General features: G+C 47.6%; 1 protein-coding gene across 1 annotated transcript in view; it reads right to left on the bottom strand.

Annotated features, from left to right (window-relative positions):
• Positions 1–5,795, bottom strand: part of LOC127030054 (maestro heat-like repeat-containing protein family member 2B) — a 43,933-nt gene extending 38,138 nt beyond the window's left edge. The window contains exons 1-2 of the mRNA XM_050915963.1: positions 5,707–5,795; positions 3,514–3,656 (exon numbers count right to left, since the gene is read on the bottom strand). Of these exons, the coding sequence (XP_050771920.1) occupies positions 3,514–3,656; positions 5,707–5,746 (183 nt within the window). The 5' untranslated portion in view covers positions 5,747–5,795. The remainder of the gene's footprint in view (positions 1–3,513; positions 3,657–5,706) is intronic.
• Positions 5,796–19,217: the final 13,422 nt, after the last annotated feature.

Raw genomic sequence — 19,217 nt, forward strand, 5'->3', positions numbered from 1 at the left:
CATCCTGTCAGCCAAACAGGCTTTTGAACAGTAGACGGCCTAAAAAGGGGAACCCACTATTTCTGATTCCCTCTGGGGCTGGTTACCCAAACTGAGGGAACTAGGGGGAGGTATTTTTCGCCTCCTGCTCACTGGTGTGGTGTTGTGTATCGTTACTCTTCTCTTGCTTGCTTGCTGTAAAGCACTCCAGCTCCCTAGAGCTTAATCGCATGTTATCCTTTGGATGTGAGAACACTCAGCCAAAAGTTTGTTGAGTATTTTCAAAGGAGGGAGTTGTTAGTGTCACTAGACATAAATCTAGATAGCTCGGGAGGGTGGAAGATCACGAGTGCCGATGAAGCCCTCCTGCTCAGGCCTCAATGAACCATTGTTCCTCCATGTTAAACACTTTGTGTAACCTAGTGTAACCTAATGTACTAATAGCTGCAAAAATGTAGTGTTAGCAGTTAGTTTTCGGTTGTAATAGTTTTCTGCTGTAATACATTGAAGCTAGGCTAAAGCACGCTCAAGGCCGTTTTAAGATACTGTTTACACGTCTCAGCAGCGGAGGAGGGGGGGAGGAAGAGGGAAGACAAAAGATTGAGTGAGAAAAGATACTGCAGCTAGATGGGAAAGGAGGGGGGAGTGAGAGATTAGCTAGTCGCAAGAAAAAGTTTTGTAGTAAACAACTGGGATATAAAAGGAAGAAATTGCTTGTTTTAGGTGTGCAGGATTTGAGACTGCATTCTCCCTCGCACCTTATTTGAGCTCAAATAAACTTCTGTTTTGCTTCTCCACCCTGGTGTGTTCATTAGCGCTACACACTCCGGGCCACAAACCGCTGTTGCTTAGCCTCTGGCACTTTGTGCCGGCAACAGCACAAAGCAGGAAGACACCAGTTCCTCTCTGTTCATCTGAGGTGTGACTACATCTGGATTATTGCATTTTCTAGCACCACATTCCCAGAGAGATCAACAAATTGGAAGTAATTCATTTGAGAGCAAAAAAGAATGCACGGAGGTGGCAGAATTGACTTCTGAATAGAGCCCTGCAACCTGACCCAAATCCTATGGGACCTGACTAAAGGCGTCAGGGTCAGGTTGGATGAAAAAACACCTGACTCTTGGGCTCAGGTCAGGTCAGTTCTCCTCCATTAGCCCATGGGATCGGCACAGCAGGGGGCAGTGTCAGAGGATCAAGCCATTGCTGCACATTACTGCCGCTGCGCCGGCCCCATGAGCAGGATGCAGTGGCAGTATCCGGTTTGGGGGGAAGGGTTGGGACCAGGATGGGAAATGATTCAACCCTCTCAGGGTGAGGTTAGTGGACTTGGGGCCAGTTCACGTTGGGCTTAAAAATTGGGCCCGAGCAGACCTCTACTTCTGAAGACAGACTGACAGAGCTGTCTATGGCCGATGCGGCCAAGGGATGACTGTGAGGGAGACATGATAATACCATCCACCTATCTGAAGGGTGTGAACACCAAGGAAGGAGAGGAATTTTTTAGTATAATACATTTAGGTAAAAGTAGAAGTAATGGGATTAAACTAAAAGAAGACATACAATTTAGACTTTAATAACAAGAAAAAATGCCCCACCTGGGAGACAGGTCTATAAGGTTATGACACAGTCTTCCTAGGAAAACAGTGGAAGCTCAGTCATTAGGGGCTTTTTAAAATTAGTTTGGCCAAAACAGTGGAAAATGGCTGCTGGGAATGCTCCTGCGTTAGCAGGGAAATGGACTGGATGATCCAATAGGTCTTTTCCAGCTCTGTCTCCTGTGAGTCTGTAAACCTATGTGACCTGCATGCCAAGGTCATAAAGCCCTTTGGAATGTTCAAAGCCAATCAGATCTCTTGATTGGCTAAACATTCCAGTGGTGCTGCTTGAAAAGGGATGCTTCTGCAAACTGCAATCAGAACACACAGCTCCACTGGGGAGAAGCTCCTTCCATTAATTTTTAAATGTAAGGAGGATTTTTTTAATTGAAAATTGTCACTGATAATTTATGAATACATAAGCTCTATGTACTTCAAGTAGCTCTGGATTATGCAACAATTTTATTATTTAAAACCAAAAGAGATTCATAATTAAATCAAGTAATTAAAATAATTAAAGTACTAGGAGGCCAAGACAAGCAGTTCAGGTCTGCTCATAAGGGCTAGTGGGGGAGGACAGATTGGGGGAGGGGCTGAATGGGAGTGGAGACACAGGGTTACAGGGGGAGGGAGGTTCAGAGCCACATAGTGATGGGGGGAGGAGGTGCAGAGCTACACAGGGACAGGGGGTGGTTGGATGGAGGCACAGAGACACATGGGGATGGGGGAGGGGGTACAGAGACACATGGGGATGGGGGTAGTGGGTGTCTGAGTGGGGGTGGAAGGACACATGTGGACAAGGGGTGAAAGGACCCATGGGGGTGCAGGAACACATAGAGACAGGGGCAGATGTGCCTTCCTGAATGGGAGAGGTTAGGGGTCAGCCAGGGTCTGCATGGGGGGAGCTCCCTAACAATTCCTCCCAGCCCCTCCCCAAAAAACTGTTCATATGTTTCCCATCCATACCCAGCAACCCTCTAAGTTCACACCCAGGCTCCTTCTCAGCAATTTACTTCCCTTTCCCTCAGCTCCTCCATCACCTCTGACTCCATCAAGCCTTTGCACTGTGGCTGAGGGGTGCCAGAAATATGGTTCTGTAGTGAGTTGAAATAAATTGTTATTCAGAGTTCTGTATTAATATGTATAGTAAGGAATCTATTTGTCAAAAAACATTTCCTGAATCCTTTTTGTTGTCTGTATTGATACAGACATACTTGCTGACTGGGATTTAGAAATAAATAAGCAAATATAATTTGAACTGATGCAATTAGATTGTATATTTGCAGAAATGTGAAAATACTGTGTGCATCATTTTTAATTTTTTGTTGCAGAATTCCCCTACTAGAAAATATAGAGATAAGGTCCCTTCAGTGCTATAATCTCAATAATATGTCATCATAAGAAAGGAGTGTTGGCTAGGAATAAGAGCAGGGAGTCAGTTCACTTGGGTTTTAGTCACATTCTTTTACTAACTTGCTAAGTGGTGTTGAGCAAGTAACTTAATTCCCAGTGACACAAACCATCTGTAAATGGGGATCATGCCGACCATTCTCACAGGGTGCTGTGAGTCTGAATTCATTAGTATTAGGTAAGTGCTTTGAGATTTTTGGATGAAGATGCTAAAGAAGGGCAAAGTATTATTAAAAGAGATTACTGCAGGTCCTATAGTGTACTTCTACTATATGCAACCCATGTACTCCACTGTGTGTAAAAGGACAATGCTCTCTTTACAGAGCATTATATCATCCTGATCTGCAATAACAGCATTTTGCATGATGAGTTCATGCCTGAGGACAGAAGGGTGAATATTGATTATGCCTATGGTGTGCCAGGCCAAGTCCTATACTGAATTACTCCCATGCTTACCCCCATGAAGTCAGGCAGAATTTGGTGTGGACACATGGAAAGCAGATTTAATTTCATGAAACTACCCTACCTCATCCTGTTGCAGTTTTTCTAGCAGAACGGTAACAATGATAGCCAGCTTGGTCTCAGCTATACAGGCAATCCTGAGGGCAATTTTGTCCTTATCTTGGTCATCCATATGTGCCAAGAGGGAAACAACCTCATTATAAACACCTGAAATTAAATAAAAGGATTCAGTTGGTTACCACTGATAGTAGAAATTGGTGCTGGCCTCTTTAATTCACTATCTAGTAAAGATTCTGCAGGTGTCCAAACACTGTGAGGAGAAGTAGACCTGGGAATCATGTTAATCCTCTTCCTTCCTCCTGATGACCAGGTTTGTTTGCTGAAGGACCCAGTGTGTTGGGAGGGAAAATCATAATGAAGAAAATTTACTCCTTTCACGTAGATCCCCATGTAAAATAATCTTCCTTTCCCTCTTTACTATCAATTGATGAGGTTTGATAGCATACAGAATAATAATTTATGGCCCAAATTTTCAAAACTGGGTGCCTAAACTTCAGCTCCTAAATCCATATTAAGGCACCTATGCCCTGATTCAGCATCTTAGTCACATGCTTAACTCTAAGCCAACAAAGAGACCTAAAGTTAAGCACATGCTTAAGAGTTTTGCTTAGTCAGGGCCTCGTTTTCAAAAATCCTGAGCACCCAGATGTCCTATTGGCTATGCTGGGAACTTGTGGGGGCTCAGTATCTCTTGAAAATCAGGCCACTTTTTTAGACCTCACTATGAATTTAGAAGCCTAACTTTAGGCCCCCTGTTTTGAAGAAAGCCTTTCATCTTATTTCATGGTAGTTTAAATACTTGCAGAGAAAACTCATGGAACAGAGTTCATCCAGTTGCCTGTAGAGGTCATAAAGGAATTTTTCCCCATGCACAATTGGCTAGGTGTATGCTGTGAGTGGGGTGGGGTAGTTCTCTCCAACCTTCATCTGAAGCATCAGGGATTGACCATTGCAAGAGATGGGACACCTGGTAGGGTGGATCAGTGCTCCAAGATGGGTCAGAGAATCTGTTTCCTTAGATGTCCTGCTCATATGTTCAGAGTTCAACTGATCTCCAGAGTTGTGAGTGGGAAGGAATTTTCCCCTACTCAGATTGGCAGGGACCTTTGGGTGGGAGGATGGGGCACTGATCACCTGCTAGGGTCATCTGGGTATATCTGACCTAATCAACTCTCTACCATTGCAAGGGCCTCAGGCATTGGTGGAACCTCAGTCTCTCCTGTCATCTGCCTATGGCACACAACAGTTTAGTCTCCTAAAGACTGAAATGTTTTAGTCCAAGACAAGTTTTTGGGTTCAGTGTAGGGTTGCTAGGTCAAATTGAATGGTTTGTGAAATACAGGAAGTCAGACTAGATGATCTAATGGTCCCTTCTGGCCTTAAACTCTATGAAACCATGAAATAGCTGATGTATTAAAAAAATCAGGATTTTATCTCCCATGTACCTCTTAGCTGTGTGCAGAAATTCTCCAGGAGCCTTAAGATTTAAAAAGAAATCTGAAATGCCATATGTATCTGTCTCCATTGTAACAGCATTCCAAAGCATGAAGGAGGAACTAACAAGATTTCCCCTTCCCAGAAAAGACTGCTTGAGGTTAGGTGATTGCCCATCCTTTATGCAAATTGCATCCTTCAGTTCTAACACCCAGATGCAAACTGAATCCTAACTGTAACCTACACTGCCCATCTAGTTGCAGTAGTGATAGTGTGGGATTAGGCGCTCTAGTGTTGCTAAGAAATGTGACCCCCATGCTTTCTTATCCTGCATTTAAGATATTAACAGAGCTTCATTTAGACAGCCAGAGGAGAAGCCCTTCTGCATTTTTTGTTCTAATTTCCCCCATCTCTGATGGATTCCACAGTTAGATCTTGGCTCCATGGATGCAGAAGACACAAAATGAGGACCTAGAATAAACATAAACACCTGGGACAAAAGAAGGAAGACCTCCCCCATAACATTCAATAGAAACTCAGATTCTCAGGAAAGTTTCCAGGTCCAGAGGCTGTAGGCCGACTCCTCAACTGGTGTAAATCAACACAGCTACAAGGAAGAGAACAGAGCGACACTGGTTTACAGCAGCTGAGGTTCTGGTCATAGAAATGGAGAACATTACAGCTAATCTATCTGTATGTCTGTGCTTTCTGAATGTGTGTGTGAATATAGAATGGATACAGAAAATACAATGCTGACCCTTACCTCTGTCAGTTACCTCCTGCTGACTCACAAATTTACTCATGTTTGAATCTTTCCTCAACACTTCCTCCAGACAGTCCTTTCTCCACAGAGCTCCCGTACTGACAGGCAGTTGGCCTCTCGGTCTGTCATGGCCAGGACAGCCAGTGCAGATTATGCAAGCACTATTATGACATCGATGTGACTGTAGCATACCACACAATCTGCAGCTCACCAGTTATGTGCTGTAATTACATGGACAAGATCCTCAAAGGTATTTAGGCTCCTAACTCACACTCAAATCAGTAGCTGTTAGGAACCTAAATACATTTTAATATTTGGGCCCGTACATGTAAGCAGTCCAATAGGTGACTACATTTGCTCCAGTGTAGAACTTCTCATTCTCTCTACATCATTTTGAATTTTGGTTTAGTCCTTCTCTCTGTTTGCCACACTTTCCAATACTGGTTTTAGCTGAAAATCTGCTCCTGGTTGAATTTATATAAAATAAAAGCACCAAACAAAGAAAGAGAAGAAACTGCCTTGGAGAATGCACAGTGACCCTTGAGTGTGGTTGGTTGGTTTCCTTTGCTTTTTAATTTGCTTTGCTTTTTAATTTGCTTTAAAAAGCCTGATGAAACCCTATTGAACTGTATTACAAATATTGATTTTATGTTGTTCTACAATGAATTGAAATTTATACTTAATTTCCATGTCCTGCAAAACAAATCAACTAAATTAATTTTTATTGTGTTTAATATAGTGTGGTGTCATATGTATGGCCATATGTAGAACCAACTCTTGATTCTGGAAGTGATGCTGCCTTTAAAGCATTCAGAATGACGACACTTTTTGCAGTAAACCATATGGAAAAAGAATTCCAATTACATTTGTCCCTTGCTATGATTTTCAGGTCATTAAAAAACTTCTGATGGAGCCATATTGGCCTCTTACTATTCTTCCTATCTTTCCTTTGCATTGGTGGTTGTGCCTTTAATATTGTCTCCTTGAGAAACTGCCAGTTTTCCTGAAATCCTTTATGCCTTAGATATTTTCCACATGGGTGGCTACCTACCAATTCTGAGTATGTTAAAGTCTGTTTTTTGTAGTCCTTCTTCTATCATTCTCACTCCTTCCTTTCCTTAGAATCATGAAGTCTGTCATTCATGATCACTTTCGCCCAAATCACCTTTACCTTCACAACCAGTTCCTCCCTGTTGGTCAGAATCAAGTCTAAAATGGCTGTCCCCCTGGTTACTTCCTCCATTTTCTGAAACAAAGCATTGTCCTCAGTACATTTCTGGAACTTACTGGATAATTTTGTGTTTTGCCATATTCCTTTTTCAACAGATGTCTGGGTAGGTAAAGTCTCCCATTATTCACAGAAATATCCAAAACACAAATCCTGATATTTGTTCTAGAAATGCCTTATCTCCCTCCTTTTCCTGATTTGGTGGTCTGTAATAGACCCCTACCAGGACATCACCCCTGTTTTTCCCCTCTTTTATCTTTACTCAGAGACTTTCAACTGGTCTGCTTCTCACCTCCTTATGGACCTCAGAACAAGTGTACAATGCAATACTTCCTTTTTTTTTTCCTGCCTGTCCTTTCTGACCAAGCTATAGCCCTCTACACCAATATTCCAGTCATGAGATTTAGTCCATCGAATATCTGTGATGCCAGTTAAGCTCAGTTATGACTTATGTACTAAAACTCCCAGTTCTTACTATTTATTCCCCATTATTATTACTCCTTGCATTTGTGTATAGACATCTAAGATGTTAAGCAGATGCCTCCATGGATTTCCTTCTTGTTTCTCCTATAAATTCTACTGCAATTTTCCACATCTACTTCTCCCCAAAGATCTAGTCCGCTATTAAAATTACCTTTTTTCACCTAGTGGCTTTTTTCACCTGCCCCCTCTGAACTTAGTTTAAGCTCTTCTAACTAAGGTTGGTGAGCCAGTGCATGACAATGTTCTTCTCCTTCTTGACAGACAGACCCCATCTCTTCCCAGCAAACCTCCTTCTTGTAATAGCAGACCATGGTAGAGGAAGTCAAACCCTCCCATAGACCCATCTTCATAACCTTATTATGTGGACATACCTACCACCGAGTGTGTACTTGAGCAGAAAGAACGAGGGGACTGAGTTAAACGCAGATGTCAAGTTCCATTTTCAGTGACTAATCTCTTAAACCAGTGGGGATGGCCACGGTACAAAAGTATTTCTGTAGATCAGCATGTGATTATTTGTATTGCATAATTACAATAGGCCCTCAGAGTGATATTTCATATTTCTAGTTTCAGATACAAGAGTGATACATTTATACAAATAGGAATGACCACACTCAGTAGATTATACGCTTTGTAATGATACCTTACAAGAGACCTTTTTCATGAAGCATATTCCAGTTACATTATATATTTTTATAAAATCATATAGAGTGCAATGTCACAGCACCGCATTCGCACCAGCCCCCAGGGCTGGGGCCAGCACAGTGATCAGATCCCCCAAGCCCACAGCTTGGGCTGACACATACAACCCTCTCCTGCTGTCCTCACCAGCACCTGGAGCAGAGCATGGCAGAGCCAGGGCAGCATCCTGCCCTCTGCCCAGGGAGGGACTGGAGGCTGGGCCTGTCTGCCAAACCCACCCTTCCGACTAGCACTGACCAGGCAATGGCCGGCTGTCTCAGGCCTGCGACCCCCTCATGCTTCTGGGGGGCAGGCTGAGGGGTACAGCGTGTATGGCTGGGGTCCCCCTTGCTCAAGGTGCAGGCTGGGGGGGCACACGGAATCCCAGTGGCAGCCCAGCTGTAAGGGCAGCCATGGTGGAAGCTTGGCAAGCCCATCGTTGGGCAGGTGTCTCTGCTGGAACCTTTTAATTCTGCACCTCCAATCCACTACCCACTCTCCTGGCAGCAGCGCAGCAATTACCCAAATGGCTGTTAACTGTGGCTGATAATTCCCCACGGGGATCAGGGACAGACAGCTCTGCAGCTGAGCAGATTGGGGCTGGGCCCCTGCAGCAGATCAGAGGTGCCAGGGTCTCTCACCTCATCCACAGCAGGCATGCAGCACTGGCAGTGCTCATTTGTCCAGCAGGGAGAGAGGAGCTGGCCCAGGGGGCAGGGGAAACAGGGCCTGCTGGGCTCAGAGGGACTCACCTCTTCCAGAGCACATTCCCCAGCAAGCTGCATGTGCAATTATTAGCAGGGGTCCGAGGGGACAGAAGTATGGACAGAGCAGAGAGGGCTGGGAGGCAGGACATCTGGGTTCTGTGCTGAGCTCTGGGAGGGGAGTAGGGTCCAGAGGTTAGATCAGTGGCTGGGAGGCAGGATTCCTGGGTTCCATGCCCAGCTCTGCCCCCAAATCCATGTGAGTCACTCCCACTCTGGGTGCCTGTTACTTAGGTTTCATGTCACACGGGTGCTGCTGGGCATTTTCCAAACCCCCTGTGGGGCTGGGATCATATTTTGCAAAGCCTGGGGCACTCTGAGGCTGGCAGGTGCTGGGAAAGCCATGGCAGGGTGCGATGGGTATGGGCATAGGAGAGCTGCAATGCAGAGTCTGGGCTGCAGGGGGCGCACAGGCTGAGAGTGCCTGACCTGGCTGGTGCCCTTAGTGCTGCTGAGAGGAACTGCATTTTCTCCCTCTGCCTGTCTCCCAGCCAGGGCAGCCCCCAGCTGGGCTGGGAAGCAGCCGCCTGCCCTCCCCACCCCTCCCGTGAACCAGCCAGGGGCATGGGGCTTGAAGAGGTGCTAGCCTAGGCCAGGCCCAGATGATCACAAACAGGGTGCACCCAGCCAGGCCATCCCTGCGCCAAACCTGGCTCAGCCCAGGCCCCAACCCACATCTACATGGCCAAGTCAGTGCCCTCCAGCCCCCGTCCTCTGGGGTGGAGCGGGGCAGCTGGAGGGAGAGGATCAGGAGGAGGAAGCAGCTTCCAAAGCAGCCCACGGTTTCTCTGTTAGTCACCACGAGGCTGGGGCTTGGAGACCAGCAGCTGTCAGGGTACCTGCGCCAGTGGCCAGGAGCTTTCTGTTGGCACATGGCTCAGTGGCACCAGGAGTGGTTCCAATGGGCAGGTTTGGAAGCCCACCAAGGCCCTCTCCCGAGAGCTGCAGGAGCAAGGCTCTGTCTACACAAACAAGGTCAGCTCCCAGACTGCTGCACTGGGCAGCACAGTATGGGGAGAAGGTGACCAGCCCTCTGTGTAGAAAGAAGTGGTTCGGGACTATTTAGAAAAACTGGATGAGCTGGGGCTGGATGAGCTGCATCCGAGGGTGCTAAAAGAGTTGGCGGATGTGATTGCAGAGCTATTGGCCATTGTCTTTGAAAACTCATGGCGATCGGGGGAGGTCCTGGATGACTGGAAAAAGGCTCATGTAGTGCCCATCTTTTAAAAAGGGAAAAAGGAGATCCGGAGAACTACAGGTCAGCCTCAACCTCAGTCTCTGGAAAAATCATGGAGCAGGTCCTCAAGGAATCAATTCTGAAGCACTTAGAGGAGAGGAAAGTGATCTGCAACAGTCAGTATGGATTCACCAAGGGCAAGTCATGCCTGACTAACCTAATTGCCTTCTGTGAGGAGAGAACTGGGTCTGCGGATGAGGGGAAAGCAGTGGATGTGTTATTCCTTGACTTTAGCAAAGCTTTTGATACGGACTCCCGCAGTATTCTTGCCAGCAAGTTAAAGAAGTATGGGCTGGATGAATGGACTATAAGGTGGATAGAAAGCTGGCTAGATCGTCGGGCTCAACGGGTAGTGATCAACGGCTCCATGTCTACTTGGCAGCTGGTTTTAAGCAGAGTGCCCCGAGGGTCGGTCCTGGGGCCGGTTTTGTTCAATATCTTCATTAATGACCTGGAGGATGGCGTGGACTGCATTCTCAGCAAGTTTGCAATGACACTAAACTGGGAGGAGTGGTAGATATGCTGAAGGGTAGGGACAGGCAACAGAGAGACTTAGACAAATTAGAGGAATGGGCCAAAAGAAACCTGATGAGGTTCAGTAAGGACAAGTGCAGAGTCCTGCACTTAGGATGGAAGAATCCCATTCACTGTTACAGACTAGAGACCGAATGGCTAGGAAGCAGTTCTGCAGAAAAGGACCTAGGGGTTACAGTGGATGAGAAGCTCGATATGAGTCAATAGTGTGCCCCTGTTGCCAAGAAGGCTAACGGCATTTTAGGCTGTATAAGTAGGGGTACAGCCAGCAGATCGAGGGACGTGATCATTCCCCTCTATTCGACATTGATGAGGCCTCATCTGGAGTACTGTGTCCAGTTTTGGGCCCCACACTGCAAGAAGGATGTGGAAAAATTGGAAAGAGTCCAGCAGAGGGCAACAAAAATGATGAGGGAGCTGGAGCACAGGACCTATGAGGAGAGGCTGAGGGAACTGGGATTGTTTAGTCTGCAGAAGAGAAGAATGAGGGAGATTTGATAGCTGCTTTCAACTACCGGAAAGGGGGTTCCAAAGAGGATGGATCTAGACTGTTCTCAGTGGTAGCAGATGACAGAACAAGGAGTAATGGTCTCAAGTTGCAGTGGAGGAGGTTTAGGTTGGATATTAGGAAAAAAATTTTCACTAGGAGGGTGATGAAGCACTGGAATGGGTTACCTAGGGAGGTGGTGGAATCTCCTTCCTTAGAGGTTTTTAAGGTCATGCTTGACAAAGCCCTGGCTGGGATGATTTAGCTGGGGTTGGTCTTCCTTTGAGCAGGGGGTTGGACTAGATGACCTCCTGAGATCCCTTCCAACCCTGATAGTCTATGATTCTATGGCGCAGGCGTTACCCAAGGGCTGCCATTGCTGGGGCTAATGGGGCAGCTCTGGGCACTGATGGGCAGGCTGCTGCCCATGGTGCCACACAGCACCTGGGGGGAAAATGGCTCTGCCCAACGGTACAGGTCAGCAGCTCTCATCAGGCAGTAAAGCGGAGTGCCCCAGAGTGTCCTGCCCCCCAGAGAGTCCTACTGTCCCTCACCAGCCCCACAGAGCACCCTGCTCCCCCATCAGCCCCACTGAATGCCCTGCTCCCCGCCACTAACAGCTCCAGCCCCATTACCTTGTTCAGCTCTTTCTGGTACTGGGGCATCTTCTTCAGCATCTGGGACAGGTCCTAGATGTTGGCCTGGAGGGAGGCAGTGGTGAGATCCCGGCCCCTTCCAGCGCACAGTGTCTCCCTAGAGGGCAGAGACCTCGCCTGGGGCCAGCCACAGCAAGCCAAGAGACATCCCCCAAGCTAGCTCGGATGTGCCAGTGGGGAGTCCATGGCAGGGCTGGCACAAAGCCCAGTCGTCCCTGCGCCCATCCTCACCTCCCCGTAGGGCCTGGGACATGGCTGAGTGCCGCACAGGACAGGACCATCCTGCCCCATGCCAACGCCTCCCTCCTGCTTACCTCCGCCCGGGTCTGAAGCACCTGGGTCCTGCGCTGCTGGCAGCTCAGCCAATTGAGCCCCTGGAACAGGGGATGCGCTGCAGGCGGCAGCACATCCCGCAGCTCCGTACGGTGGCCACCAGTGTCTCCGAGACACCGGAGACACGCAGCGGAGAGGGACTGCAGGGGCGAGACTTGTCCCAGGCTGGGCGGCCGCCAGACAGGGGCAAGGAGCCGGTCAGGGCCCCTTGAACCGATAAACTTCCCACCACGCCTGGAAGAGGCTGGGGGGCAGGCCCTGCCCAAGGCAGTGGGACAGGAGACCCAAAGCAGGCAAGAGGGAGTAGGGGACGATGGCACCTGCCCTGGGTTGGGGGTGCTGTCTAAAACTCAGCCAGTCCCTTTCCTCCATCCTGGGCCCTGGTGTGCTGAGGGACTGCTGGGGGGCAGGAAACATGGTGAGACGGATCCAGGGCTCCAGGCTCTTAGGCATCCCCTCCCCCATAGAGGGCAGGGTCCTGGCCACACACTCCAGGCACAGAGGCTCCTATTCCCTGGGTGGGGGGCGTGTCAGGACTCTGCTCCCCACAGCCCAGACAGGCTCAGCCTTACCTGCAGGAGCCTGGGAACTGGTGGCAAGGACCAGGTCCGACACAAAGGGCCACAACTTCTTGTCCAGTTTGTCCTCAATGATGTCTTGGGGGAGGGAGGACAGGTCAGCAGGGGCCAAGCAGCAGGAACCTTCGGACCTGGTGGCCAAGCCAGGCCCCATTATGAGGAGGGACTGGGACGGCTCCTCACTGAATGATTGACAGTCCCTGGGGGAGCAGCCTGGGGCCCCCTTTCCAGGGTGGGGCTCGGGGAGTCATCCTCCCATGATGGCTGAGTGCCTGAGCAGTGCCAGGGGCTGCAGGCTGGAGCCAGCTCTGCTGCAGCAAGTAGCTCCAGTGGTTAACAAGCATGCTGTCAATTCCTTCCGTGTAGATGGTTTGGGCAGCCAGGTGTGTGCCAAGCTCCCCTCTGGAGGCAGGCCTGTGCTGCCAGCTGTGAGTTAGAGAGCGTCTGTGCCATGACAGGCAGCTATCCCAGAGGGGCCCCCCCGGCCGAGACTGGTATCATTATCTCCATTTTACAGATGGGGAAACCGAGGCAGAAATAGGCGAGGTGACTTGCTAATATGTCCTTAGACATTGACTGTCTTCTCTCTGTCCAGGCAGGTTCTGGAAGAATGCTCAAGGGCAATAAAGATATTTTCACTAACTGGGAGAAGTGCCCATTCCCTAGAATAGGTGCATTGCGATTCTGTGATCAAATAGTTCCCTTATATTGTCATGTGACCAGCAACTGGCTGACCTGTGAAGAGCTGGAGGTGAGAATTGCTGGTCTGTCCAAACGTTTAGCAGGAATTGTAACGTTAAATTCTATGTGTCTGGCACTGTTTGTGATGATGGCATTTAATGGTAGGTCCTTTTGAATGGAACAGTGTGTCACGGAAAACATCTAAACCCCAAACATTTATAATGTCAACCACATCATGGAAATTCTGTCTGTACATAGTGTACATGAGTAGCCCTCCCTCCCGTCTGCCTTCCTGAGCCTTAGCCACAAGTCAGCCCTGACCCAGCTCCTGCTGCCCCCATCCCAGCCCTCAGCAGAGGGGAGCTGCAAACCCACCCTGCCCTGGATTCTCACAGGGGAAACCCAGTGGCTTCTGTCCCGGAGGAGAAGCAAAGTGATGTAAAATGACCCCCTTGTGGGATGAGGAGGGAACCGGTTGTTAAGATTTTGGCAGCTCATCAGTGTGTAGACAGGCCCTGAGTGACAGACCCGGAGTCTGAAAACAGGTTGCGCTGCAGCTCGGCCGGACTCTGGGCTGACCAGAACGGCCTCTTCCTCCCAGAGACTTCCCCATATTAGCAATACGTTACTCCTGAAGTGCCGCCGCTCTTTTTTTTTTTTCCTTTTTCTTTTTTTGCGGATTGGGGCAGCAGAAAAGCTGGAGCCAGCCCTGGCCATGTTGTAATCATAAGACCATCCCTCATTCATTTTAGCCTCCTGATTACAGATAAGAGAACTGGAGCAGACTCAACCAGTTCGTTTCATAGAAGGGCAGCAGTGCGGCTCCAGTGTACTTAGGCCCATTCCTGACATCGCTGAGCCACTGGTGGGACCCTCGTGTAATGACTTAAACAGGCTATTGGACAGTGGTGATATACAGATGGAGGATGTCCAGAGCACCTGCGACCCTCCACTGTTAGGACTAGAAATGCAGGAGCCTATGCCAGTATCTGAGGGGAACTCACAGGAAACCTCCCCATCCGGCACTCAAGAGGATGTCCCCCCTACCATAGCAACAGAGATTCTCAATAGGCGAGACAGGGTAATAAGACCAGTGAAACGGTTAACTTATGATGCACCTGGGGTGATTAGTGAGGAGCCTATACATTTAGCACACAGGTTTGTGAAAGCTAAAGTAGGCTATCTAATGCCTTTTGGAGGGGACCAATAAGTTGGTATAGTAGGGAATGTGATTTGTCGGGACGACAAATTCTTGGCTGGGGGGAGGATGTAAGCAGAGTCAGGATAAGCTCTACCCTGACATCTGGTGGAAAGAATTTCAGAGAGTGTATTTGCATAGGCACGCCCACCCTATCCCAGACTGCCGAGCTGTGGAACTGCTTGGTGACAAATGACTCACCCTCAGATGGGTGGTACTTGCTAGACAAGGGACATGGGTTCCAAAACCCAGTGAATTGAGAGAGGCTGGGGACAGGTATCTGTGCCTGGTGGTGCAGTCTCCTTGTGGAGCCAGAAGCACCAGTTGCACCCCCTCCTCTCTCCACTGTGGAATGTCAGAGTTGATTTTTTTATTCCATCAATAATCTAAATACAGGTTACTGAGCTGAACTCACTTTGGGCTAATGGTGCACTAGCACTGGGGCTCCCCCACTAAGAGCTGAGATCACTAAGAGTTGAAATCACTAAAGAGCTGAAATAACTGAGCTGAGAGCACTGAGTACTGTGCTAGCTAGTGGGGGAACCTGAAGTTATACTGTGGAACAGAGCAGCTGGTGGAGTGGAGCAGTTGCGGGGACGGCTGGTGGCAGCAGAGTGGCTGGCAGAGCGGAGTAGCTGTGGGACGGGTGGAGCGGCCCACAGAGTGAGCGGAGCCGAGCAGTTTGCAGAGCAGCTGCTGGAGAGGAGCAGTTTCTGAGGACGGCTGGAGGAGCAGAGTGGAGCAGCTGGTAAAGCGGAGCAGTTCATGGAGAAGGCAGAAGCAGAACCCATGGAGAGGCAGGGCAGTTGGCCCCGGACCACGTAAGGTGCCCCTTTCTACCCAGGCTGGGGGGAGGGACCTCTACAGATAAACTCTTGAACTCTGGGGTGGCATTGGCCAGAGACATTTGGGTTGTTGGACTTTGGGGTAATTGGACTTAAAACCCTAAGGGGAAAGGACATTGCCAAACGTACTTGGAGGTGGGTTTTTGTTTATGGTTTGTGTTATAACCCTGTTTGTGGTGTTTCTTCAATGGGATGCCGCATTGATTCCTTCCTTTATTAAAAAGATTTTGCTACACTCAGACTCCGTGCTTGCGAGAGGGGAAGTATTGCCTCCTAGAGGTGCCCAGGGGGGTGTGGTATGTGAGTGTCCCAGGTCACTGGGTGGGGGCTCGAGCCGGTTATGCGTTGTGTTATTGAAACGGAACCCCTGGATACTGAACCCGGCCCTTGTTGCTGCCAACTCAGAGGGGCAGAAGGGTTACACCAGCATGAATGCCTCTAAGCTTAATTACCAGCTTAGTACGTGTAGCGCTGCCACCAACCAGGAATTCCAGTGCCTGGTACACTCTGGTCCCCCCAAAACCTTGCCCAGGGACCCCCAAGACCCAGTCCCTCTGGATCTTAACACAAGGAAAGTAAAACCTTTCCCTCCCCGTTGCCTCTCCCAGGCTTCCCCTCCCTGGGTTACCCTGGAAGATCACTGTAATTCAAACTCCTTAAATCTTAAAACAGAGAGGAAAATTCACCTTTCTTCCTCCTTCTGTCTCACCCTCCCAGACTCTCCCTGAGAGAGAAAGTAATCCTAACATAGAGAGAAAATAACCTCTCTCTCCCCCTTCCCTCCTTTCTCCTCACCAATTCCCTGGTGGATCCAGACCCCATCCTCTGGGGTCTCACATCAGAATAAAAAAAAATCAGGTTCTTATACAAGAAAAGCTTTTAATTAAAGAAAGAAAAACAGTAAAAATTATCTTTGTAAATTTAAAATGGAATAAGTACAGGGCCTTTCAGCTATAGGCACTGGGAATACCCTCCCAGCCTAAGTATACAAGTACAAATTAAAATCCTTCCAGCCAAATACCAATTTGAACTCCTTTCAGCCAAATACACATTTGTAAATAAAGAAAACAACCATAAGCCTAACTCGCTTTATCTACCTAGTACTCACTATTCTGAACTTATAAGAGCCTGTATCAGAGAGATTGGAGAGAAACCTGGTTGCACGTCTGATCCCTCTGAGCCCCCAGAGTGAACAAGAACCAAACACTAACAGCACACACACAAACTTCCCTCCCTCAAGATTTGAAAGTATCCTGTCCCCTGATTGGTCCTCTGGTCAGGTGACAGCCGGCTCTCTGATCTTGTTAACCTTTTCCAGGCAAAAGAGATATGAAGTACTTCTGTTCTATTAACTCTTACTTATCTGTTTATGACACATACATACCTCATTCACACACGGAACAGCTGTCCATTCTTTTACCAAGCAATGAGAGGAAACAGCACAGGGGCTTCTAACAGAACATCATTATTTTGAAGCAGATCCATTTCATATTACTACTTTAGCTTCTAAAACAAATTACTGCTAATTTAATAAATCCAAAACAGCTTAATAGATTGAGGGAACTTCGTCAGGGCTTGGGCTGTTCGGCTAATACCTCCACCCTTGTGTCTGAGGTCATTCTGGCAGGAGCAGAGTGGCAAGCTCTGCAAAATGGCATCCTCCGCAATAATGCCAGACAAGATGATATCTGATAATGGACAGGGAGAAACCTTTCCATAAACAGCCTGCCTAGAGATTCGCCTTGGGGCTTGGCTACACTGTCATTTTATAGTGCTCTAACTTGCTGGCTCGGGGGGGGGTGAAAAATCACCCCCCTGAACGCAGCAAGTCTGAGTGCTTTAAAGCGCTAGTGTGAACACGCTTCAAGTGCTGGGAGCTAATCCCACTGTGGAAATGGAATACCAGGAGCACTGGGAGAGCTCTCTCCCAGCGCCCCTGCATGACCATACTCGCACTTCAAAGCACTGCTGTGAGAGCATTCCCACAGCAGTGCTTTGAAATTTCAAGTATAGCCAAGCCCTTGTTAGGATATAGATATTCAGGCCTGTCTGCAAAGGCCTACACGTTAAGACTTTAGGTATATTCTTATCACTTAGCTAGTTATAGAGGTATAAAAGAAAGAATCAAAAATCACTGTCTGTGTAGTGGCCTTCTCTTACTGTGACAGTCTGAGACCTGGTTCTTTAGCAGCCATAAACTGGGAATTGTATGGTCAAGTCCTCACATTCCAAACTAGTCATATTAAAATAAGGCAATCTGGGGCTGTTAGGAAGGCAATTCGATCTATCACCTCCAGAGAATGGGAAGAGCCTAGAAGATGTAAAAGGAAACTTAGTTTGGTCGCATCCTGTCTGGCAAAAACTCACTTATCAATACAGACAGCTGGAGAACCCTTATGTCTGTATAGATGTAGTTGTGAAATCCTCACTTCTGTATTGTTTTGTATGTTTATTTGCAAGGTCTCTGTCTGGTTCTGTGATTGTTTCTGTCTGCTGTATAATTACTTTTGCTGGTTGTAAACTAATGAAGGTGGTGGGATATAATTGGTTAGCTAATCATGGTACAATACGTTAGGTAAATTTTAGTAGAATGATTAGTTAAGGTATAGCTGAAAGTATTACTGTATAAATTAGGGGTAAACAGGAAGTAAGTTGGGATTCGAAAAATAAGGAAAAGGAACTTGGATTTCCGCTTGCTGGAAGTTCACCCCAATAAACACTGAACTGTTTGCACCTTCGGACTTCAGGTATTGTTGCTCTGTTCATGCGAGAAGGACCAGGGAAGGGTGAGAGTGGAGGAATAAGCTAACAGCCTTTAAATAAGTTTTTAAACCAGTTTAGTTAAACCTGCGTGAAAGGCTGTGTGGACACTCTTATTTTGGTTTGAACAAGGCTTACTTCAGTTCCCCACAAGTCAATTAGGAATCAAGTTAATCTAAACTGCAGCAAGTTGCTTTTAAAATGAAATAAGAAGAGCATCCACACAGGGATTTACTCTGGTTTAACTAAATTGGTTTAAAACACAATTTCAGTGAAACTGGTGCAACTGATGTAGACAAGGCTTGAGACCTCGCCTAGATTCCAAGTTGCACTAGTTCAGTTAAACCAGGGGTAAAACCCAATATGGACACACTTATCTTGCTCCAGAGTGGCCTATTTTGGTTCAGCTTAAGCCTGTGAGAAATCTACTTAAGCTAAATCAATATGAGTCCCTCTTAGGCCTGTGTTTGTCCCAGTATAACTATTTTGGTCAGAGATGTGACTTTCTACCTAAATAGTTCTAGCACAACAAACCATAGTGCGGCTGCATTTAGATCAGTATAAAAGTGACTCCTCCTGGTAGAGTTTATTCACCTCTCATAAGAGAACAGCTATACTGATATAAACACCTTTGTACAGGTTTAACTCCACCTGCACTAGGGAGGTGGCTAATAACATTAGTTTAGAAAGACACTGTTAGTTAAACAGGTGCAAATTCATATGCAGCAAAGGCCCAACATTTATAGTCGTGGTGATTAACATGTTAATTCACAGTTAATGAGCTTGAGTAAAAAGAGGCCCCAACACTCTATTGGACAAATCAAATGCGGAGTCCCTTCCTGTCCTTCCATCCAGGGACTCCAGGTGCAGACCCTGCCCCACTGACTGGCTGTCACACAGGGGAAAGTGCTACTGGGTTTTCTGAAGAAAATGCGGAGAGGACTTAGAGCCATTAGATGGCTTGGCAAAGAGGGCTCAAACCCTAGGAATCCAGGACCTGGATGAAATGGTGATGTTGTTGCTGGCCCAGTGTGCTTCACGCTAAT

Source organism: Gopherus flavomarginatus, chromosome 10 (assembly GCF_025201925.1).
Source record: "Gopherus flavomarginatus isolate rGopFla2 chromosome 10, rGopFla2.mat.asm, whole genome shotgun sequence".
NCBI lineage: Eukaryota > Metazoa > Chordata > Testudines > Testudinidae > Gopherus > Gopherus flavomarginatus.